The sequence below is a fragment of the Capsella rubella genome, unplaced genomic scaffold (genome assembly GCF_000375325.1).
Source record: "Capsella rubella cultivar Monte Gargano unplaced genomic scaffold, Caprub1_0 scaffold_5, whole genome shotgun sequence".
Lineage (NCBI taxonomy): Eukaryota > Viridiplantae > Streptophyta > Magnoliopsida > Brassicales > Brassicaceae > Capsella > Capsella rubella.
The window spans coordinates 9,393,573-9,416,699 of record NW_006238919.1 but is presented as its reverse complement, the minus strand read 5'-3'; the positions used below and the strand labels follow the sequence as shown (position 1 = coordinate 9,416,699).

The 23,127-nt window shown below is 38.4% G+C and overlaps 7 protein-coding genes across 8 annotated transcripts; 4 read left to right on the top strand and 3 right to left on the bottom strand.

Moving 5' to 3' along the window:
- The first annotated feature begins 342 nt into the window (after positions 1-342).
- LOC17885202 (phosphoglucan phosphatase DSP4, chloroplastic) lies at positions 343-3,594 on the top strand. The gene is made up of 12 exons (XM_006291189.2): positions 343-494; positions 606-729; positions 839-941; positions 1,153-1,229; positions 1,332-1,408; positions 1,521-1,734; positions 1,979-2,038; positions 2,397-2,453; positions 2,583-2,678; positions 2,949-3,008; positions 3,091-3,198; positions 3,292-3,594. Exons 1-12 carry the CDS (start codon positions 469-471, stop codon positions 3,418-3,420), a joined length of 1,131 nt encoding a protein of 376 aa, XP_006291251.2. The 5' UTR covers positions 343-468; the 3' UTR covers positions 3,421-3,594.
- A 129-nt stretch (positions 3,595-3,723) lies between these two features.
- On the top strand, positions 3,724-6,375 carry LOC17885454. Of its 2 annotated transcripts, none has more exons than XM_006290911.2 (5): positions 3,724-3,834; positions 4,105-4,266; positions 4,353-5,433; positions 5,817-5,986; positions 6,100-6,375. In XM_006290911.2, the coding sequence occupies exons 2-5, from the start codon at positions 4,133-4,135 to the stop codon at positions 6,194-6,196; spliced, it is 1,482 nt and encodes a 493-aa protein (XP_006290973.1). In that variant the 5' UTR covers positions 3,724-3,834; positions 4,105-4,132; the 3' UTR covers positions 6,197-6,375. The 2 variants fall into 2 exon arrangements, with proteins under 2 accessions (XP_006290973.1, XP_023638208.1); XM_023782440.1 differs by having other exon boundaries at positions 3,735-3,838.
- Positions 6,376-6,691: 316 nt separating this feature from the next.
- On the top strand, positions 6,692-8,263 carry LOC17886155 (3-ketoacyl-CoA synthase 15). The gene is made up of 3 exons (XM_006292307.2): positions 6,692-7,016; positions 7,094-7,678; positions 7,781-8,263. Exons 1-3 carry the CDS (start codon positions 6,693-6,695, stop codon positions 8,240-8,242), a joined length of 1,371 nt encoding a protein of 456 aa, XP_006292369.2. The 5' UTR covers position 6,692; the 3' UTR covers positions 8,243-8,263.
- Positions 8,264-8,440: 177 nt separating this feature from the next.
- LOC17885280 (uncharacterized protein At3g52155, chloroplastic) lies at positions 8,441-9,987 on the bottom strand. Its single transcript, XM_006292429.2, has 5 exons — positions 9,396-9,987; positions 9,220-9,319; positions 8,956-9,135; positions 8,755-8,872; positions 8,441-8,669 (listed from the first exon to the last, which is right to left on the bottom strand). The coding sequence occupies exons 1-5, from the start codon at positions 9,577-9,579 to the stop codon at positions 8,595-8,597; spliced, it is 657 nt and encodes a 218-aa protein (XP_006292491.1). The 5' UTR covers positions 9,580-9,987; the 3' UTR covers positions 8,441-8,594.
- A 136-nt stretch (positions 9,988-10,123) lies between these two features.
- Positions 10,124-11,429, bottom strand: LOC17886026 (30S ribosomal protein 2, chloroplastic). Its single transcript, XM_006291661.2, has 4 exons — positions 11,046-11,429; positions 10,847-10,948; positions 10,457-10,759; positions 10,124-10,365 (listed from the first exon to the last, which is right to left on the bottom strand). The coding sequence occupies exons 1-4, from the start codon at positions 11,364-11,366 to the stop codon at positions 10,327-10,329; spliced, it is 765 nt and encodes a 254-aa protein (XP_006291723.1). The 5' UTR covers positions 11,367-11,429; the 3' UTR covers positions 10,124-10,326.
- A 337-nt stretch (positions 11,430-11,766) lies between these two features.
- On the top strand, positions 11,767-13,454 carry LOC17885284 (UPF0725 protein EMB2204). The gene is made up of 5 exons (XM_023783345.1): positions 11,767-11,827; positions 11,910-12,026; positions 12,142-12,328; positions 12,427-12,527; positions 12,632-13,454. Exons 1-5 carry the CDS (start codon positions 11,792-11,794, stop codon positions 13,166-13,168), a joined length of 978 nt encoding a protein of 325 aa, XP_023639113.1. The 5' UTR covers positions 11,767-11,791; the 3' UTR covers positions 13,169-13,454.
- A 510-nt stretch (positions 13,455-13,964) lies between these two features.
- LOC17884774 (clustered mitochondria protein) lies at positions 13,965-22,528 on the bottom strand. Its single transcript, XM_023782003.1, has 28 exons — positions 22,415-22,528; positions 21,929-22,210; positions 21,721-21,782; positions 21,331-21,520; positions 21,107-21,247; positions 20,856-21,012; positions 20,581-20,774; positions 20,369-20,470; positions 19,711-19,846; positions 19,484-19,612; positions 18,996-19,311; positions 18,795-18,899; positions 18,388-18,615; positions 18,166-18,315; positions 17,698-17,832; positions 17,438-17,608; positions 17,272-17,358; positions 16,970-17,104; positions 16,694-16,831; positions 16,508-16,576; positions 16,242-16,400; positions 15,956-16,012; positions 15,837-15,877; positions 15,618-15,737; positions 15,213-15,522; positions 15,030-15,137; positions 14,865-14,936; positions 13,965-14,746 (listed from the first exon to the last, which is right to left on the bottom strand). Exons 2-28 carry the CDS (start codon positions 22,203-22,205, stop codon positions 14,345-14,347), a joined length of 4,191 nt encoding a protein of 1,396 aa, XP_023637771.1. The 5' UTR covers positions 22,206-22,210; positions 22,415-22,528; the 3' UTR covers positions 13,965-14,344.
- Between the last annotated feature and the right edge of the window lie 599 nt (positions 22,529-23,127).

Here is a 23,127-nt window from a genome sequence, read left to right as displayed (position 1 = left end):
AGATTAACGGTTCACCATTCATTCACCTCAGATCATGTGGACCAAGTAAAAGCCAAATCTGAAACTAGAAACAAAATATAATCGGACGGCCATGGACAAACCTGCGGTGATGTTTGAGATCATAATAAAGCTTATGTGTGGTCGACCACAACCACATCAGCTAGCGAAGACTAAGAGGGTGTTTTCTGATCAAATATAAAACAGTTGGAGCTTTTTTTAATAATATTTCCACTTTACGTAAGAAACAAAAGTGATTGCATTCCCGGGGTCCCAATTTACTCTTCGTGACCGTCAGAGTCACACTCACAAACATTTTTTTTGGACAAGCATTAATATCATTTCTATTATTATAATTACCAAAGATCTTTTTTTTTTTTTAATATCACAGTCATAGACATAAACTCAACTCAAGAAGAGTGTATAGCTTCGTCTGCATCCTCTGATATTTTCTCTACACTTTCTCTAAAGATGAATTGCCTTCAGAATCTTCCCAGGTATCTTCTTTCTTTCACAAAGTATCAATCTTTTTTAAAAAATGTTGTTGATCTGGCTACTTTATTTTATTATTTATGTGATGTTGTTGTGTTTGATCGTCACTTTCCCAGATGCTCTGTCTCACCTCTGCTGGGATTTGGGTGCAATCAAAGAGATCTTTCTCCGTCTTCTTTGAAGATGATGGTACCATTCCCGACCAAAGCTAGTGATCTTAAATCTCGACTCGTTTTACAGGTTTTTGAAGATATTTATCAGTACTTTTGATGTTCAGAGAATGTTTAAGTAGATTCTTTAGTTTAAAATAAAGAAAATGTTGAAACTTGTCAAAATGCTTGGACTGAAGGCGGTATCAGAGTCAAAATCCAGCTCAGAGATGAGTGGTGTTTCAAAGGAGGAAGAGAAATCTGATGAATATAGCCAAGACATGACTCAAGCTATGGGTGCTGGTAAGTCAAGTATACCTGTTTATGATTTAAACCATTGAAACTCTATTGTTTTCTACCAGTTGTTGTCTGATACTGCAATATTTATTTGGTTCATTAGATTGTAGTCTACTCTTAGTTTCATTTTTTTCTTCTAGATTAGTTTTGTTGTTCATATGGCAAACTCTTGTTCTCATTTCAGACACTGATTATTGCAGATGTATTTTCATTTCAGTTTTAACTTACAGGCACGAGCTAGGAATGAACTACAACTTCATTCGTCCAGATTTAATTGTTGGATCGTGCTTACAGGTCTTCTTTCTATCCTTCTGTCAAGTGATGATTTTTTTTTGGGTGGAAATGTGTTACTTTCTTGGTGTTCTTACTGTCTGCTCTGCTCTTCTTAATTGCTAGACCCCTGAAGATGTTGACAAGCTTCGTAAAATTGGGGTTAAAACCATATTTTGCTTGCAACAAGATCCAGACTTGGAGTATCCTTCCAAAACCCTCTTTTGTCTATTCATATTTATGTTTTCTTCAGTTACTTCGGTTTGGGCGAGGAAGAATGATCTGCAGTGAAATTTCCTTGACCAATACTTCCAGATATTTTGGCGTAGACATAAGCAGCATTCAAGCATATGCTAAGAAATATAGTGATATTGAGCATATTCGCTGTGAAATCAGAGACTTTGATGCATTTGATTTGAGAATGCGTCTTCCTGCTGTGGTTAGTGTACTGTACAAAGCTGTTAAGCGAAATGGAGGAGTTACATATGTGCACTGCACTGCCGGAATGGGAAGAGCACCTGCTGTTGCGGTATGTTAACCTTGTTACTGTGCTATTCTCTTTCTCCACCTTTTTCTGTAGCACATCTTTCACTGTGAGTCTTCCATGAGCTTAAATGTATTGCTTTCTAGTATTGAAACGATGTTTCAGTTCTTGGAAGAGTGTTTCAGACAGAGGTTGTATTATTTATGTGCTTCTTTGGTTGACTAATGAAGGAATGAACAAGCGTTGACTTTTTTGCTATACTGAGAACAGATATTAATTTCAATTTCAGTTGACATACATGTTTTGGGTGCAAGGCTATAAACTTATGGAAGCTCATAAACTACTCATGGTAAGATACTACTGTACTTCTGGTTTCTATTTTCTCTACACGATTTTCTTGATATCTATATAAATTAACCCAACATGTTATATGTTCAACTAGTGTTACTGCCTGTTATATAGTATTTGAGGATGCTTGGAATTGCCTTCTTCTCCTATGAATCGACAATTATAATATAGACCATTTGGTTACGTTTTGTAGTTATATATACAGTATACTGCAGATATAGCACACAAGAGACAACATCTTGGGTTCATCAATTAGTCTAGCATTTAGACATTTTAAAGTGTGATATCTCTAGATGGCGAGTGAAACATTAAGGCACACTTAAATTGGTCTATACAACATCTCTGAAAATTTATTGCAGAGCAAAAGGTCGTGCTTTCCGAAGCTGGATGCTATCAGAAATGCAACAATTGATATTGTGAGTCATGTTCAATTTTCACAATGCTTGGAATGTTTGAAGTTTATCACTTCCATTGATTAGCATTAGAATTGTTGCTTAGTTCCTTGATTCCTGATTCTTGTTTCTGGGTATATATGGACATAAAAGCTCACAGGACTCAAGAAGAAGACTGTTATTCTGACACTGAAAGATAAGGGGTTCTCCACAGTAGAAATCTCTGGCCTTGACATTGGATGGGGACAGGTGAATATGTTTTTTTGACTATTATTATATTATGATGCCTTGCTCTTAAATTATGGTGTCACATATAAGCTCCAAAACTAGGATACGCATATCTCATTGTTATTGAAAAGAAGAGCTTCTCGGATAAAAGAAGTGGAAGAGATGAGTGCTGCATATCAGATCTTATTACATGAAAGAACTGTCTTATGATTTTGCAAAACTATTTGGAAGTAAATACATGTACAATATAAATATTCTGTTCCACTTTTCACCATTTTTGCCTTCATGCAGAGGCTACCTCTAACACTGGACAAAGGAACAGGATTCTGGACCCTAACGAGAGAACTGCCTGTGAGTTTTCTTAATGAACAGGAAAGCTCAGTGTCTACTTTTGTCATCATATTCCGACCACCACTATAATTCTGAAATGCAGGAAGGACAGTTCGAATATAAATACATTATAGATGGTGAATGGACGCATAATGAGGCTGAACCGTTTATAGGACCTAACAAAGACGGCCATATCAACAATTACGCAAAAGTAAAATGTCTCTGTCTCTTAACATAAATTTTAACCAAGTTTTGATGAATGAGTTAATAAATGCTGTAATGTTGTTGTGTACTAATGAAACAGGTAGTGGATGATCCAACAAGCGTGGATGGTGAAACTCGGGAGAGACTATCGAACGAAGACCCTGTGCTGTTGGAGGAAGAACGCTCGAAACTAATCCAGTTCTTGGAGACTTGTTCTGAGGCAGAGTGAGAGAATCCAACTAATTAGATTATGTGAATGTACAACTTACTAGTAACAATAAAAAAGGCTTTATGTTGGTATTACATAAGCTGACGTTTTTAGCTGAAAGAGAAGGAACGTGAAGTCACTTGTACTATGTTCAAAGTATAATTAATATATACAATAGACAATATTAGTTACATTCTTTCATATTGTTGAAATCGATGGGGTCTAAATCGATTAAAAAAGTCTTCCGGGTCAAACTGAAAATAAATACAAATACGATTTTGCCCCGTAAGTTGAAATAATTATCCGAACTCCCGCTTGCGCCTCCCAACACTCGCAGTCTCACAGTGTCCTGTTCCTGTATACTGCTGCGTAGGGTTTTAGTCCATTTGCAAAGATGACTCGTGAATTATAGTTATCTCTCTCTTTCTCGTCGCGGTAGGTAGACCCTTCTCCTTCATTTCTGATATCTTCTTCTTTATCGATGGAGTTTTTGCCTTTTCTATGATTCAATTGTCCTCTCTCTTTAGTGTGTTGAGAATTCCGCGTAGTGTGTTTTGTCTGAATTGAGAGTCTTCGTTGTGCTGTTTGCTATTTTAGATAGTTCCTGTTACAACATGATGAAGTAAACGGATCTGTCTTGAGGGTTTTTGTTTAATGTTCTTTTATTTTGGGGGTGCTTGTCTGATTTGTCTGATTTCACTGTAGCTTTTCTGCAAAAGGATAAAGAGAGAACATGCACTCTATGAAGACTAGTTACGCTGGGCAAATATTTGCTCTAGCTAAGCCCAACGATTCTGTAGGCAAGAGGACTCGTAATCGGATTCCCAAAGAAGAGAGAAAAACACTGGTGGAATCTTTTATTAAAAAGTATGAACCTAAGTCTCTTCCTTTAGCTAGAATTTTGAATTTTGCCTTTTCAATTGCAGATTTTGTAATTGTTGTTTTGTTTTCAGGCATCAAAAACTAAACAATGGGAGTTTTCCTTCACTTAGCCTCACACACAAGGAGGTGGGTGGATCTTTCTACACCATAAGGGAGATTGTCAGAGAGATTATCCAAGAAAATAGAGTCCTTCCTGGTGACGTGGTTCTTGAGGGAAATGGCTCTGACCATTTGCAAGATAAAAGTCTGTCAAGTTCAATATTGATGGATCCTGTGCCACCTTTATCTTTGTCCCCAAACGGATTCCATTCTGCATCAGATCAAATTTATGATTTTTCTTCTGAGGCTGAGGAGATGAAGTCACCTGAAATTGGTAGCCAGGCTGCTCCAGAAGACAGAGGATCTGATATATTGGATTACAGGGAAGTGAACGGAAATCAACTTCTTAAAGAAGGCAGTGGGCGTTTACACCAGTCAATGGACTCAACTGACATATCCATGAATCAGCTTGCAGCATCTAGCAGTGAAGAAAGTAACATGGAGACGGTGTGTGATAGTGTTGTGACGAAACCTCAGGATAAAGGACTCGATGTGGATAACAAAGACGAAGGATTTGACAAACTACCTTTCATTGAATCAGACGGCACAAAACTGATCAACAAGGAAAGCGTGAATGATGCTGAAGCAGCAATGACCGAGACTGTGAACATAAACACAATTGATATGCCAGCAGAAACAGTTGCTGAAACATTTCCAGTAAGATCTGTGACTTCCACGATGGACTCACCGGATGCACGGCTTAGTGAGTTGGGCAAACTTTGTGAGGGTGAGAAAGGAACTAAGACGGAGGTGGAAGCGGATATCAGCACAACAAATCATGTTGATCTTGGGGAGATTATTTCATCCACTTCTGCTGTACTTGAAGAAAAGGGGACGGAGGTCATTGTTGAGAAAAGGCCAAATCATATTTCTGTCCCTATGGAAAATAAAGTTGGAGAGAAAATTGTCAATCCTGCTTCAGTAGATGTTGAATATGCTGACACCAAAGGGACAGTGGTTGTGAATCCTGAGATTGGCAACATCTATGAGACTAAGGAATTTAGTAATGGATCATTGACAACTGAGCAGAAAATGACAACATCTGGCACTGAGGTAAGCTTCACCAATTATAATTATGTTTTTCATGGAAACTAAACAGTCTTCATGGATTTGGTGTCCATGCAAAAAAAATGTTTGTGTTCAGCAGGTTGTTCTAATTTAGTTATTAAGGGTGCAGGATTTCTTAGTTAGCATCTTCGAGTTTTCCTATTTAAGTTTAGGATAAAGTATTTCATGATCGTGGCAGAAGAATATTAGTAATGGCATAACCTCTTTAATGTTTTTAGATGTTTTGGTTATCAATTTTAATGCTTCAACTGTGAGCGCTATATGAGAAGCTGTTAGTTGTACTGTTCTTTAAAACTGTGTTAACTCCTATGGTACATGAGAAATCCACACGAGGATGATAACTTTGTAACCTTTAAATTGTGTAATAGTCGGGAAATCCTAAGCACGACAGATCAAAAGTGGACACTATGAGTAGCTATGCTGGGAATGAAGTCGCAAGTGTAGAGAAGAAGGCGACCATGGAAAAAGTGAAACTTGATGCTTCAGATAGTTCCTACTCTCAAACAGAAAAAAATGCAACATTGAACAGAATCAAACCGTGAGTAAACACACTCTTAAGCCTCAGTCGTGTTTTGGGGTTGTTGGTGTGTCATGTTTGAGTATCCAGAGGGTTTCACACGCCTTCCCTTTCGTTTTTGTTGTTGTTTGCAGTGAGTCGTGGAAAGGAGAAGAAAGACGGGAAAGAAATCCGCTTTTGGCAGTTCTGAAATCCTTCTTGACAGCCTTTGTGAAATTTTGGTCCGAGTAATAAGACGAGAAAAGAGAATGTTAAATTGACTTTTAGTAGTATTCATTAGTGAGATTTAAGGTGAAGATAAGATATGGTTTCAAATGTGATGTACAATTTTTGTTATGAGTGATTAAGTTATATGTAATGGGTTAAATCTTCTGTTCAAATATAGTATAATGAGAGAGGAAACATCAAAATTCTGAGGTAAATCCTTTAGAACATCTCAACACACCAGCGGATCTAAAGATCATGGATTCCAATTCTTAGAACCAGCAAGTCTCGAAGTATTTGATTATCTTATTTATTGTATTAGATTTGCCAGGAGACTGTGAGCTTAATCTTATTGTTTCATTGGTAATTACATGAACCGAGCTTTGGTTTAGTTACACCACACCAACTGAATGATGCAGCAAAACCCGCCACTTCAACGGTAACATGCACCAAAGAAGCCATCTTTCTGTTACAATGACTCGTATTTTTATTTGATTATTTAAACAGAGAGCACAAGGTTTTGATGTTTAGTGAAATGGAAAAAGAGGCAACAAAGATGGTGAATGGTGGAGTTAAGTCAAAGCCACGCAAGGGCCTTCCTGATTTCCTCGGATCTGTGAATTTGAGATACGTCAAGCTTGGTTACATTTACCTTCTGTCTCTCTCCCGTACGTTTTGTTACTTCATTCCTCCACTTCTCCTTCTCTTCATCTTTGTTTATCGATTCCTCCCAATCTTGGCTTTTCCTTTATCCATCTTCTTTCTCCTGCTCCTCTATCATTTTCTTACACCTTCCTCTGTTTTCCTTCTCGATTTCTCATGTTACCGCCCACCCGATCATCTCAAGGTCATGCTCTTCCCTCTCCACCTTTCTTGTCTCTCTTTCTCCTTCTCATTGTTGTGTTTGTGGTGATAACTGTACAGATCACAAAAAGCGACTTCATCGAGCTGGCAAAGAAGTCTGGTAACTTCAACGAGACTGCCATTGAGCTTCAAAGAAAATTGCTTCACCAATCAGGCATAGGAGAGGAGAGCTACATCCCAAGAGTTGTTTTCAAGCCTGGTCACAGGGTTAATCTTCGTGATGGTCGTGAAGAAGCAGCAATGGTGATCTTTGGAGCAATTGATGAACTTCTTGCAGCGACCAAAATCAACGTGAAGCACATCAAGATCCTCGTTCTAAACTGCGGAGTCCTCAACACCACGCCTTCTCTATCAGCCATGGTGATTAATCATTATAAACTGAGGCATAACACAGAGAGCTACAATCTTGGTGGTATGGGGTGTAGCGCCGGAATCATATCTATTGATTTAGCCAGAGATCTTTTGAACGCTCACCAAGGCTCTTATGCTTTGATTGTGAGCACTGAGATAGTGAGCTTCACTTGGTACTCAGGCAATGATGTCGCATTGCTTCCACCAAATTGTTTCTTCCGAATGGGAGCAGCTGCAGTTATGCTCTCTAGTCGGCGCATCGATAGATGGCGATCCAAATACCAACTTATGCAGGTGATAATAACAAACAATAAAAGTTACCAAAGAGTTTGGAATTCTCTTGCTCTGTTCTTTGGTTTGACTAATGATGACACTATAATTGATGAAATATAACAGTTAGTAAGAACCCATAAAGGCATGGAGGACACAAGTTACAAGAGCATGGAGCTGAGAGAAGACAGAGATGGGAAACAAGGACTTTATATATCAAGAGATGTACTCGAAGTTGGTCGTCATGCACTCAAAGCAAACATTACAACGCTGGGTCGTCTTGAGCCTTCTTTTGAGCATATATGTGTATTGTCATCGAGTAAGAAAGTGCTTGATGAGATTCAAAAGGATCTCAAGTTGACGGACGAGGATATGGAGGCATCTCGGCAGACACTGGAACGTTTCGGGAATACATCAAGCAGCAGTATATGGTACGAGCTGGCTTACTTGGAACACAAAGAGAAAATCAAAAGAGGTGATAGAGTTTGGCAGATCGGTTTTGGGTCAGGGTTTAAATGCAATAGTGTTGTATGGAAAGCCCTAAGAAACATTGACTCTCCAAGTCACTATAATCCATGGAATCTGTAAGGATTTTCGTCTAAACCCCAACTCTAAACTATGGCCACATAAACAGCTAAAAGTGTATGATAATAACATTAATATGCAAACTCCCCACTTTATATAGATAATATGCTTGCATTTGTGCTCGGATTTTACATAAGGCAAACATCAGATAAAGAGATGCAATCCGCTCAGGCGTTGTTTTCATCAGCTAAAACCTAAGCATAGCTACATGGTATTGAGAATTGCACACAAGAATGAAACTTTACAACCTTTTATATGTTGTGTACTCAGTAAAGAAGTTGTAAGAGTGACATACTGTAAGCCTAGAGGAGAAAGAAACCATGGAAAAATGGTAAACTAGAAGCTTTGGATGCTGCTACACACATATGCTACTATCTGGAGCCACTACACCTTCAAGTTTCCATCCTCCAGGCCCAGAGAGCACAAAAGCCTGTGATGGACAAAAGAAACAATCAGCTTCAAATCAAAGAAAAGGGGAGCTCATGGGTATCTGAAAAAGGATGGAATCTACAAACTTCTTCCCAGGAGTCGCCAAAAGCTTGAAGCAAAGCAGCATTGCATGTTTTTAACTTAACAGAAGCTCCAGAGAGCATGGAGGCTGCTTCTTCCCAACCTTTATTATGCCCCATACACCTGTGTAGCAATTGGGAGAAGAATTGATAAGACAGCACAAGGAAGATGATGATGCATACACAGAAGCAAAGAAACTGACTAACATGACAGTAGTAATGTCAGGGGTTGAATATTTGGAGATAATCTGATGAATATGCTCGGCGGTTTGGCCGTCCATAGCAGCAATGGAGTAAAAGCTCGGAATGAAATGTACATTTGCCTCCATAAACTCATCCACTTGCGCTTGCATTGACTTCAGTGTCTCTCTAGTGCGAGTGGCGTCGCTGTGAAATGAATCATTTTTACCAATCACGAAACGAAAAAAGCAAACTGATAATTTGAGGAACTCAGAGTATTGAAATTAAGACCTTGAGAGAATGAGTTGGGGAAGCCAACCAAGTGTAGAGAGGATTTGAGCAACTTTGGCAGCATCAGCTTGTCCGGTTTTACTTAGAGGACGATCATGGTCTATCGTTGTCGCACAGAGAGACATTAAGGTTTCAGTTTTGAGGATAAAGAAGAGAATAAGAGAAGAGAAGAGTACCTCTGAGGGAAGAATCATCCCAGGAACTGTGAGCGTGACGGAGAAGGATAAGACGGCGAGAGATTGGTGTAGAAGGAGAAGCAGCAAAGTCACTGGTCGCACGAAGTGGAGCCGTTGAGCAAGAATTGGTGCTCCGATTTGGGACGGGGATGAAGAAAGGAGGAAGACTCTGCAAACTAAACATCTCTGGCTCGGCTTTGTCTGATTCTAGTAAGTAAAAGACTGGTGCTTTATCGCGTAATGATTAAAAACAATAGCAGATTATGAATATTTTCAATTCCCTTCTCCGAGAAATTTGTAGATAAGGTCGATTGGTAAAATAAGGTAGAAGAAGGATCCAGAAAGAGAAAAAGATTTGAACTTGAGATTTCTGAGAAATCGTTATTTGAGATTCTGATCAGTTTGCCAACGAAATCTCCGATGAGATTCAAGTGCGTCCCGAAGCTCTGGTCCTCTCTGACCGTTGGTATAAAGTATCAAGTTATCAACTAACTTAAACCAAAGGTGTAAATCTAAAAATCTCCAGACGTGACTTGTATCAAGTTATCTTCATACAACTATCATTTCCAAGCATGGAGTTGATCAGGCTTGCCAAGCACCAACGTATTTTTTTCATATATTTGTCTATACAGGATTTATCAGAACATGAAAGACAAGTGTTCTTTTTGTGTAGCAAATGTGGGTAACTAATGGCTAAAGATTAAGGTTTGCTCTGTGCTCATTGCGTATCACTGAATCTCAACATCTTTCCAACTTAGAATGAATACAAGATGATATCTATTTATCCTTGCGTATCATTGAGTGTCAACATCTTTTTTAACTTAGAAACAATACACGATGATGATACTATGCTCTAATGATATGCATAACAAACTCCTCAAAAAACAATTCTTTTCACGTTCTTATGATGTCAAAGGCTCGGTCTTACACTCTACGCCTTATTCACCCGAATCTTCTGTCCTTCCAGCAACTGCAGTTTTAAACCTCAACGTGAGACAAAATTGATTCTGCACACTCTATATTTTGTAAGTGAGTAAAAATGAAACAGTTTAGGCACTTACAGAGTTGTTAAGAGCCAAAATGGCAGCTTCCACATCTTCCTCTGAGGAGAACGTTACAAAGCCAAACCCTGTGGATTTCGAAGTTCCGGGTACTCTTGAAACCTTGGCACTTACTACTTTACCTTTCTCAGAGAAGAAATTCTCAAGCATCTCTTTTGTAACAGACTTTGCTAGATTTCCAACATACACTTTGTAAGGGCTATCTACAAATGCGGAATCTTCGGACTGAAGCAGTGATAGATCAGGAGATGATGCTATAGGTTTCTCTGTAATGTTAACCTTTATCTCACGCCCTTCAATGGTCTGAGTAATACACAACAAAAGCTCTGTCATATCTTAAAACCTTTAAATGAACAATATGAAGCAATTAGAGAGTTAAAAAACGCTCACATTGCCATTCAATTTCTCAACCACAGCATTAGCATCTTCAACTGATTTCATTGTAGCAAACCCAAATCGGCGGCTTCGTCCTGAGTACTTATCATACATCACCTGATGGAAAAACCAACCCCAAAATCCAATCACAAATCTAGATGAGAACTAATAAGTAAGTAAGTAAAGAAGAAGAAGAAGATGTAAGAACAAAAACCTGAACTTTTTCAACAGCACCGTGTTCTTCAACAAGTTTGGTGAGCTGGTCATTGTCCACGGTCCTGGGTATGTTGCCGATGTAGACACGCCTGGCAGCTTCAGAATTAGGGTCCAAAGTGGCGGCGGATTTTTCTTCTGTGTCCATTACTGCATAAGGAATGAACCTTGTTCTAGAGCTCCGGGAGATGGCTCCGGCGAGAGAAGAAAAGGGTTTCGACGGGAATACATTGACCCGTGTAAGGGACGGGGTGAAGGATTCGGACTGGAATGAGAACACTGTAGGTTTGATTGAAACAACATTTGTTAGGAAAGTCGCCATTGTCGGAGAGAGTGAAAGTGTCGATAAGGAAGAAGAAGAAGAAGAAGAAGGTGTTGTGGTATCATCACATTATCCATTAGCCGTCTCTCACTCCTAACCTCTGTGACCAAATTGGGCCTTAGAAGGGCCTTATCTTTCAGCCTACAATACAGGTTAGATATATGTTTTTTTGTTTTTTTTTTTTGCATATATTAGAAAAAAATATATATACACAATTAACTTAAAAATTAACAATCGTCAAATATATATATACCGGGCCTAGCTCGGTTACACTTTTAGTAAAAGGAATGGGGATAAAAAAGCCCAATAAGAGCCCAGAAGTGAGACTGCCGGATGGGATAAGGAGGAATATAAAATCTCGATAGTGTGGCACAAGAAAACCAAAAGTCGAGAAAGACGATGTTGCTGCGTTTTATGAAGAGGCGATGTATCACACTAGGAAAGAACTGGCGAAATACGGGGTAACTTTTCCTTTCATTTTGTTATATTATTTTTAAAAAAAATTTAAGAGATTAACTAATAATGATGATATCATATCTTTAGATGTTCGACGCCAGGACTAGTATGGTAATGAGGAGAGAGAACTGTCACGATGGGTATTGTTGTGGCTTAGTACGCCTTTATGCTTGTATGGGCCTTCATCGTTACAATTTGCTTCAGGTTCGTTTGTTACAATCAATCAAAACTCTTTGGTGTCTTTTGTCTTTCTCTCTCTTTCTTTACCCAGTCCTCCTCTTATTCAATTTCTTTTGTTGCTGATCATCAATCACATCAGGGGACAAACTTTGAGCTCGATTACGTTAGGAGATACAATATGACTTTGGCTTCTCCTGCTGCCACTTTCTACATTACTTTGGGTGCAACTGATCCATATAGCCACAAGTACCTAACTTTTCAGACTGCCGTTAAGGAAGAATCTTGTGGCGTGTTTGTTTTGACGTCCTATATTGCTCGACCTCGAGGTAATTATATATATATATATATAACTTGCTTGTGGTTCAGTTTTGTAAAACATTATTGTTACAACAGTACCTAATATCATCATTGTATATAATTTCAGGGACAGATTGTAAAGTGTTGGAAAGAGAATTTTTCCGCATCGGTAGCTTCCCTGAGTGCCCCAATGAGAATCCTTTCGGAAACAGAAACCGGTTTTATCTGGTAAGATTATTTAGACGCATGCACTTCACTCTTCTGCCAACAACAACAACAACAAGTAGTTAGTTACTGATTGATTGATTATATATATGTTTTGCATTTTGCAGGTGGATGAATCAGAGCTGCAATTCAATGACTGGATTCGTCTATATTTGGAACTTTCAGTTACCAAATCTGATAGATCCTCCAAGGATCATGATCTTTCCAACTTGAAGACTGTGGAAGTGGCCATAGAGACCACAGAGCCACCGAGTGAGTTGTCTCTCACTGCCAAAAATGCAACTGTCTACATAAGGTACACATACTTTTGTGAGGCTCGCTGTGGTAAGAACTTTGATCACATAGCTATAGTTAGAAGAACCTTCATTGAGCGTACGGGACGCTTCACTCTTGACGGTTGGAATGAGAGCTCATATATTTTACCAGAAAAGACTCACCTGCAGAATCAGACTTCAGAGATTGTACCAGAAAAGGGTATGAGTCTCAGTAGGAAACGCCGTCTGTCACGGCGTTTAGTTCACAAATCATGGTGGTTAATTATGGCGGTTCAGTGCTTACAGGAACCATCGTCGTCCTCTTCAAAAAACAAGATCCATAGAATCAGCGATCAGAAAGTATTCCCCAAAAAGGGTATTGAGTCTTGACCAAACCATGGCAGACATCTAAACTTTGACGGCGCAAGGCTTACAAAAACCATGGTGTCGTTGGCTTGGCTCGTCGTCTTGGGAAAAACATGATCCATTTGAAAATCTTACCTCTAAATAGTAAACTCGAAAGCCATATTGACCTCCACGGTTCCATCACCATTCCACATTGATACGATCAAAGTCTTTCGTGATAGGAAGAAGCTGTACTTGCAGATTTGTCAAAGGGGGTTTAGTTTTGTGTTGTTTGAGGAGTTTACTGCTGTAACTGAGATATAAATGAAGAAGATGCATGAATCTCAAATAAGCGTGAGCTAATCGTAACTTATATAAAACTGTCATTATTAATAACGTACGAATATTAATAGCCTCACTCGTCAAGCTTACTCGTTTGGGCAAAAGACTATTATGCTCTGTTCATGCACCCAAAGACATTTACTATTTCATCAAGAAATGGTGACTATTAGCCATACAATGAAACAGGGACAGTACTATGTAAGATGCACATTTTAATCAGTATTTACCACAATTTGTTCACAAGAATTAAAACAATCATACTATTAAATAAACCTGAAATAGTGTCCAAAAGTAATTAAACTAATAAGCCTGAAATGATCCATACTAAGTTCTTCAAACTAATTTTTTCCATCATTCGACTTTCGCAAAAAGAAATCCTTGAACTATTCATGGACGTTCATCATTCGTTACAATATTGCTTATTTAACAAGTTAAAATCAAAACACTCTCTAAAACAAAACAAGCTACGTCAATACTTTTATTATATGAAAATTATAAAGAAACAAAAGTAAGGCTGAACTGAGCAGAAAGTTACATTATAAGTTGGTAACGGTAGATTGTGAACATATTCTAGTACACGGCTTATTCTAGTAACTAGAAAAATCAATGAAGCTTTTTGTGGGATAAAATTACATCCGCAGAAAGTGAGGGGTAAAAAGAAAGAAAGAAAAAACCAAACATACCTGGAAGGGGTGTTTAACCCAAACCAAATCACTGAAACATAATGGGAAGAAATCAAAGCTTAAGGTACAAGAGTGTTGTCATGTAATGAAATCAGCAAGTGGTTTATCGACTTCCAGAGACAAAAACCAACTTCACTACTTCGAATCGTGCACTTTCTTTGAGCACCATTTTCCTTCAACCTCCCTACTTTTTTTCTTATTTTTTGGCTTTTTGCTTCTTCCTATCCAAAGATGTTAAACCGGCACCTAATCCTGCAGGAGCCAGGTTCTCTGTTTTCCCATTTTCAGAGGTTTCTTTCTTCTCTTGTACCTTTGCCTCCCCGTTTTCTCCACCTTTCTCAGAAGAATCTGTGGCGGTATTGATCATGTTTTGGAGTTGAGAAAGCGGTGGCATAGTTTGAACTGGAACACCACCATGGGGGCGAACCAGTAGCCCCTTCGCAGCTGCTTTCTTCCTAACTTCAGCTGCGGCACGAGCTGCTCTTTCATCAAAACCTCTGCCCCGTGGTTGGGTCTCCCCAAGGACAGCCGAGTTCAGTGCATTAGACCTCCCAGTAGCTGCTGCGTTCTGGAAGGCATGTATCAGGTCTGGATGTGCCTGTTGCATACCAATCAGGAAAATGATTTCATTAGCATTTTAAGGAAGAGCCTAATTATAGATATATGTTTCAACACTATACCATCATTAACAAAGGAATTTTTTATTCTCAGTATACCTTTAGGAGATCGATAGCCTTTTGTGTGTTGGCGGCATTCGCTGCCTGTCCTTTCTGCTTTTGAGCAGTCATCTGGCGTAAAACCCAACCAAAAAATTTGAGAAATACAAACAAATGTATACATAGAAAAAAGAGGTTCCCCTAGTCATTATCATTGCATCAAACCTGAAGCTCGCGCATCTTAAATGTCTTCATCCAGTTTAGAGAGTCTCGTGTCCTAGAATCATCGTCTCCCAATTGTTTGACAAGTATGTCATAGGTTTTCTTCTCATGCTGACAAGAAAACACAAATTACATCAGAAGGTGAGACGGTAGAATGTCTAGAAGCCTTTACGAAAGTCTTTGTACCTGATGCGAGAGCTTGAATGCGCCCATACAGTTGAACGCAATGGCAAGAGCGTGATAACATACTGCAGTCTGAATGTGTTCAGGACCAAGAAGTCTCTCATTTTTCTTCAAAGCCTCTTGAAGATAACGTAGAGCAGTGTCCATTTTTCCCATGTCTTGATACATCATGGCAACATTTATAAATGTAGCTGCAACATCTGGATGGTCTGGGCCAGATGAAAGGCCAAGTAGAAGCAAGGCTCGACCCATGTTGTGTAGAGCAAGTTCTGTCTGATTCAGTCCATGGTAGAAAAGAGCCATATTGCCATAGCTGCAATATTAAATATTTACGTCAACAGCTGAAAGTAAATAGTTTCCAAATCAGGATGAGTCACAACATATAAACAGAAGAAAGATAGTTGATACCTGTGAGCAGTATCTGGATGGTCCAAACCAAGGCAACGCTCATTTATAATGAGCTCCTTGTGTTGTTGCATTATGGCCCCAGCCATATCTCCTGCATGGTACAAGACCATGGCCAGGTACCTGAAAAGCGAAAGACGACAAAAATCTTAAAGCAACTAAAACGGAAGTACATAGAAATTTTTCCAGCATAAAACAAAAATCAGCTGGAGGCATGCATACCTGCAACAGTTAGCAACTTCCCTATGCATAGGACCAGTCACCTGAATCAGACGAATATCATGAGCAGCTTTGGTGATATATTATTTTGACAGTACAAGGAGCATATACAGAATACTTACCTGTTGAAGAATTGAGAACGCCTCTGAAAAGTACGTGTATGATTCACTAAGCATGCCCTACAAATGTTTAATCATTTTGGTAAATACAATACAATGACTTTTACCCGCAATATGAGACGAGTTAAATACCAACCCAAATCATGATAAGGTTCTATCGATCTTATCCAATGCAAATATATTGACAAGAATTAGCAAACAGAAGAATCACAATGATCAAAATGTAACAGCCAAGACGAGAACAACAATGTAAACACATAGATTAGCTAATGTGAAATAACAAAAGTACCTCAGACAGTTGGACCTTCCCCATCTCAACGAGGTCCTTAGCTTCGGAGCATACAGGGACGGAATGCTTAATTACAGGCCGAAGATCCAGTATATCTGATGTCTCAAAAGGTGATGTTGCACTAAAATCGTATTTGCGAGCAGCAATACTGATACCAATCTATTAGCAGAAAATGAGGGATTAATAAAAATAATGAAACTGGTATAATCAGGGATACCCTGATAAATAAATTGTGAAGTAACAAGAAAGTGTATCTAATTAAATACCTTTTGGCAGAGGTTACGAAGAACCGATACTTTTTTAGCTGTAGTTTTTGACAGCTCGGGCAGCTCAAACTGAAAATATAATCGCATTAATATAGATGATTATAGTAGGTGACCCAGAAGGGTGACAACACTTTCATAGACAGCCGATAGGATAATCTTAATTTGGTTAATGACTCTTTGGCTTACCTCATATTTGGCTTTGGCAAACTCCTGAATGTCAGACCATAGAATGTTAGAATCAACCATCATATACGATGAGAAATTTTTCTTCGCAGAAGCTTTTCCTTTCCCTCTTCCTTGACCCTTCTTGGTGATGGATTGATCCTGTCCAAATTCAAGGGTCAGGGAAAAAAAACTTGATTTGTTTCACGAGAAACTTTTATAGACAGCTGCAAAGAACAGTATCCTAATTCAAGATGAACAAAAATGGAACAATAATAAACAAACTCTGATAGTACACACCTTCTTTTGATTTTTAGCATTCGAGCTGTTGGTGCTAGCTTTTCCCCCAGCAGCTTGATAGTTTCCAAAGAAACAGTTGAGGAAATGTGCAACTGCTGATCCGATATCATGATCCTCTACATCTCTTAAAATGTCCTGCACAATGATGTCAAAGCTTTCAGAAATAATGAACAAACATCAATTGTTCAAATCTTGAAAAACAAGGAAAACAACATTATAACAAGTGAAAGCTTGTCCACGTATAACCTAAATCTTGTTCACCATTTTTATTGTGGTATGATTTTTACAAAATTCAAAATTACCTTCAAAATGTGCTTTGCGGATCTTACTGTAATCTCATTCAGGCAAAGATCCCACAAATGAGGCAAATGCTTCACCCCATTAGCAACCTGGTCATGCACAGCTACAGTTAATAAAGTCAAACATGGAGATAGCTAACAAAATGATAATGACAGATGACGAACTTACTCTTCCTATGTAACGAACATTAACACCATGAGCATGGAGTGCTTCAGTCAAAGTTTGACCATCCATTGGAGAAACTTCAAGAGTACAAAGATCTTCAATAAATTTTGGAAGGACCACATCCACAAGGTATGAACTCACTTTCTTCACATTTTCTTCATCAGCAGCTATCTCCTATATAATACAAAAGAGTCCAACAGATAAATAAACTGTAAGAGAGAATTTGAAAAGAAAAGAAAAAACCTATAAGCAACATAGCCTACCTCTTGATTGCCACCTAATGTGAAGTCAGTGAAGACATTGGGGTTAAATGCTATTTCATCACATGATTTGGAACTTTCAGAAGATTCGGCTGCAGAATCTTCAGCCATGGTATTTTCCTTTTCTGAAGTAGTTTTCTGTAGAGAAAATGCAGATATCAGCAATTACAGTTTCTTTCAACATAGCTATAACTACCCTCAGACATTTCTATCTACCAGTAAAAAACAAGGATGGGAAAGAACCTCAAAGCAAAAACAATAGAGAATTGAAAAAGCTTTCCCAACTGTATAACTTAGTCTAATATAAGTAAGATTGTTTTTTCTATCATTGTTATAGCCTTATAGGGCTCAACCCTATTTGGTAAGTTGTCGGAAAATATCACCATAGAAACCTCACTAGAATAGAGACATCAATCAGTACGAGATAAGCTTAATGACATATCTATCAGGATCAATAAGTGAAACATGTACCTGAACAGAAGTTGAAGCCCCATTTTCCTCTCCATCGTTCGATGCATCACCAACTTTGGAAGTATCAGCAGTAACATTAGAAGAATCGGAAACGATATCCGCCCCTTCATCATTCTTGGTTTTACATTTTGATTTTTCCAATGATTCGGCCTTCATGATGAAAATACATGTCAAAAGGAAAAGTCAAGAACATACTTTCTCTAAGAAATAAAGATTATGTACCTGGCAAAATGATGTGATCAGTTCTGGTCTTAGGACACAGAACCGGGACTCTGGACCCGTATAATTGGCATCACGAGGTGTTACTCTCATCAAGTCCAAGAGATAATGCCTGTTATCACTACCGACAATCCCCTTGCACTCTACTGGTGCAGCCAACTTGAAGACATTTTCAGATGCATCAATAACAGAATGTTCCTTAATGTGAAGAAGTTTTGCAGCGTCTAGCACCTGGAGAAGGAGTTAATCAGCATAAAAGTTCAACTAGGAAAAACGCAGTAGTATAATAATATAAAGATAAATATCAATAATAAGTTATCCAACAGCAAGTAGTATATGTTGGAACGCAGTAGTATAATTTCACATTCAGCCTACATTATCCAACAGCAAGCCAGACTATATCCATTTACCTTAGCATGAAAATCTTCATTCCAACATATTTTCTTGCCATTGTCGACTGAACCATACAAAAGAGCATCTGATTTGTCCCCTTGAAGAATTCCCGGTAGAACACTCTAAAAATCATTTTAAAGATAACAGTGAAATTCACACAAGCAAGACATAGATAATCTCAAAATCATGGACTTGGCAGTTCCAGGGTTAGAACCAACCTGAGCAACAACCCTATGACCTCTGTAATCAATAATGGCCATTGCCAGGTTATATAGCCCTGGGACATCAGCTTCTTGATATAACTTTGTGCCTTTCAAGTCATTGTTTGCAGAAGCATATGTTGCCTGCTCATTTTCAACTAGTGGTGCCTCGTTGCAGCAGTTAAGCTCTTCATTATCGCAGGTTCCTTCTGTGCATGAAACCTTTTCAGATGAGGACACCTTCTCAGTCACTTGATTAGATGGACGTTTCTTGGATAGCTGTTCAATGTCGGCATCAACAGCAAAACTGAAAAATATATTGTTGTGCACATACCTACAACAGTGTAACAATAACAAGTGTTTTAGAACTCTGTCATTTTTCCACCTTAATAAAAAAGGGAATTACTCAACTGCCAAAATTTCAAGTAAAGACAAAAGCCAGAATCAATAAAACATATGAGTTGCCTATGAGAATCAAATATAAAGGCCAAACAATTCACACTGACATGTGCAGACACTCTGGATCAGTTGGGTTTATGGGTGGTATGCATCTGCTGATTACACCAATAGCTCCGTTAAGCGCTGCATCGACAAAGTCAGAAGACACTTTGTAAAGTGCCCTGTCACGTAAGATCCTGCAAAAAAAAAAAGGAAATGTTCAAGAAAGGAATAGAATCCCACAAGAATAACGTTATGCTACCAAAAATTCAATGTAGTCAAATATCAAATGTACCTCTCCTGAGGAGAAGTGTGAGGGAACTCTCTGCACGATTGCAATTCTTCATTCCAATCTCTTTGCATACCAATCAGCTCACTACCATAGGAAATGGTCAGTGCTTCTTCAGCTCTCGCTGCATCGCGCTTGTGATCTAAGTCCAATACAAGAGTCCTTGCTCAGATATATTTGAAATCAATCTAATGCAAGTGTATCTTTTGTGGAAATGGGGACAAAAGGCAAATAGTTTTGAATATCCTAGTTTATCAATCACAAATAAAATAACTTATCTACTCAAACATCAATAGTTGTAGCAGACGCACATGTTTTAAATATAAAACATATGCGTAGTATGATGTCGATAAACAAGCAACAAAACTGACCACATATTACCTATAAATTAATTAAGGTAAATTTGTCAGAGGAAAAAACATCACAACGAATATTTAAGGGAATCTTTTACCCCACTACTATGGCTTTCATGTGAATATTTCAAAACCATTATAACTGCTTAAAACTGGATAACACATAGTAACAGCCGCTCTGAAAGAACTATTGATCTAGCCACAAAAGTAAAGAAGCAAGATACTAAACAATACTACTATGCAGAACAAGAGTACCCTGTAATAAACAAGATATGAAATGCTTATTTAATTGCTATTTAAATCAAACTCACCGGGAACAGGATATGTTCTTAGCCATGAGTGTGGTGGCAAAAGCGATTGGACATTTTCAAATGGATGTGCAGAGGCTTTCTTTTCCATGACTTCACGGAAAGCTTCAAAATTAAAGGAAAATAGAAGCTAATCAACAGACTGAAAGCATATCAAATCATAAAAAAGAGTAATTATAAGACTTCAGAAGAACGGTGTATATAATGTTTCCCACCTTTTTTAAACTTAGAGCTCAGTTTTTGCAATAGTCCTATCAGCGTAGCTGCTTCAAATCCAGATTTACTAGGCCTTGGATCGAGAAAATTCCCTGAGCTAGAATTAACATAAAATGTTTTTGTTGTGCCCGTAATGCAGTACTTGTTACCTTCCAGTGTCACAACATCCAAATATATTAGATCTCCTACAAGCCTGCATCAAATAAATTCATAAGAAACAGCATAAATGGTAAATTTATGACTTAACAAATGCTAAAAATAGTTTGTTTTATACCTTCTGTGGCTGGGAGGAGGATTGAACGATGAGAATACAATGTTTTCCACACATTTGATCTCTTCTGATGCAGAGTTTATTAACTTCTTCAGGGAACCAGGCACATCTTCCATAAAACCCAAACATTCAAGTTCTGGAACGTCAGACTTTGGTTTATCTGTTTCATAATAGAAGCCATAAATAAGCCCTTTGAGTACATGAGAAGATTAGTAAAGCATAACACCATAAGGAAAAAGAGTCAGATTCAAAACCTCCAGGGTTCTGAACTTTGTTAAGTGCTGCGTCATACTGCAAGGCAAGTGTTGTTGATAGGGACGAGTGAAGTGTTGAAAGAGACAAAAGATCTCTGGCACGGTGAACATGAGCCCTGATAGATCTATCGTCATACAATGCTGTCCATAGAAATAAAGCAAGTCAACTTCCAAATTTTAGTCCCAAACCCAAAAAAAGAAACGAAGAAACAAAATTAGCATACCTGCAACCATTTCTAACGAGCAACCACCAATAGTAATGTCAGCTACTTCAGAGATCTCATTGTAGTCTTCCAAATGGTGAGTCTCTCCATCTTTATTGCGGAGCAACAACTCATAACAAGTGAAGTAGCACGTTTCTGGAGCATCAAGAAGGAATTGCCTTATATCCATTACTGAGTCTCCAGGGTTCAACTGAAAACAGATCCATTAGAGAGATTCAGTAATTCACACCAATATATTTTGTATATTTTTATATATATGAGAAAACAGTTTGAAAGGGTAATGCTTTATAAGAAATATGTATAAGCAATAAATCCCTGAAGAAACTGAAACACTAATTGACTAGCGAGAGGTATAAAAGGTGGAAAGAAAAACAAAAGAGTCGAACTTACTTGAAGCTCCATTTTACCCCCACTTTGTGTTTTGACAGACACAGGATAAAGACGGAGTTCACCTGTGAAAGCCAAGACATATTAGACACTAAAATCAATACAAAAGAGGGAGTGGAATCCACTTAGCTTACGAGAAAACCACATTGACACATCAAAATTGAGATATGATCTAAATTGGGTGCTTCTTAGAAAACGCATAAGAACTAACCTTGCTTGGGTTGGGCATCGTTATTTGCTACTTGTGATTCGCTTTCTTCAGCCTTAGGAAGCGGAGGAGGAACTTCATTGGTTTCAGACACAGCAGCGTCAACCGCAGCATTGAGGGTGCCATTATCAGGAGCAGGAACAGTAGCAGTAGCTGTAGGAGGAGCAGGAACATCAGGAACAGGGGCAGTAACAGGAGCATCGGATTTAACATCAGTTGAATTGGTGGTAGAGCTCTGAGCCGCTCTCTTGGCCTTCGATTTGTTCGACTTCCCAGCCATTTCACCTAAAAGAGGAAAGAATCGGGAAAGATTCAAAAGTGATTGAATTGATGAAAAAACATTCATATGACAGAAACAGAGTAAAAGGGAGCAATATAATCCAAAAGGGGGAAAAAAGTCATAGATACGTAATCAACAGTGAGATGGAGAAAGACCAATTAGAAAAACTATAGTAAAGGGTACAGAAGAGGATCTAAGAGGTGAATTACCTGGAGGGGTCAAGAGAAATGGAGTGACGACGGAGACGACTGAGAGAGCGGCGGAGTAGGAAAGAGATGAGGTTTAAGGAGGGTTGAAGTGAAAGAGGCGGCTGAAGATTTTCTGACTCTTTCTATATGTTAGAGCTGAGTAGTTCGCTAGGAGAGAGAGACAGAGAGACAAAACCAATCGTTTCTGTTTGGGTTTTTAATGGGCTTTGCTTGGGCCTTTTTAACAGCGGGAAAGATGCGCAATTTATTGCTAATCATCTGAATTTAAGCAAGTTTAGATGACGATTAATCACTAACCACAAAAATAACACAGTATAATGGGTTTGATTCCAAGGATAACATCACGGCAAATAAGGTTTCGATGCGAGCTAGTCCAATCTCACTTTTAGTCTGATTTAATGGCTTTTAGATTCCTCATTAGTTTATGGTGAACTGACTCACACAAATCTGCGGTTCACATTTTACAATATCATTGTCCTAATCAGTTCCACTTTACAACTACCGTTTTGTAGTGTGCCAGTTCAGTTAAACTAAAGACCTATTCAGTTCCACTTTACAACTGGGGGGTTGTGTTGTGTCTTTTAATTAAGCATTTTAAAAGTCTTCTTTTCACGTACATTAAATTACTAATATTCTAAAGAAGTACTGTATCTTTTTTGTTTGGAAACAAGTCAATTTTTTTTTTTTTTTGGTGGAAAGTCAATATTGGTTTT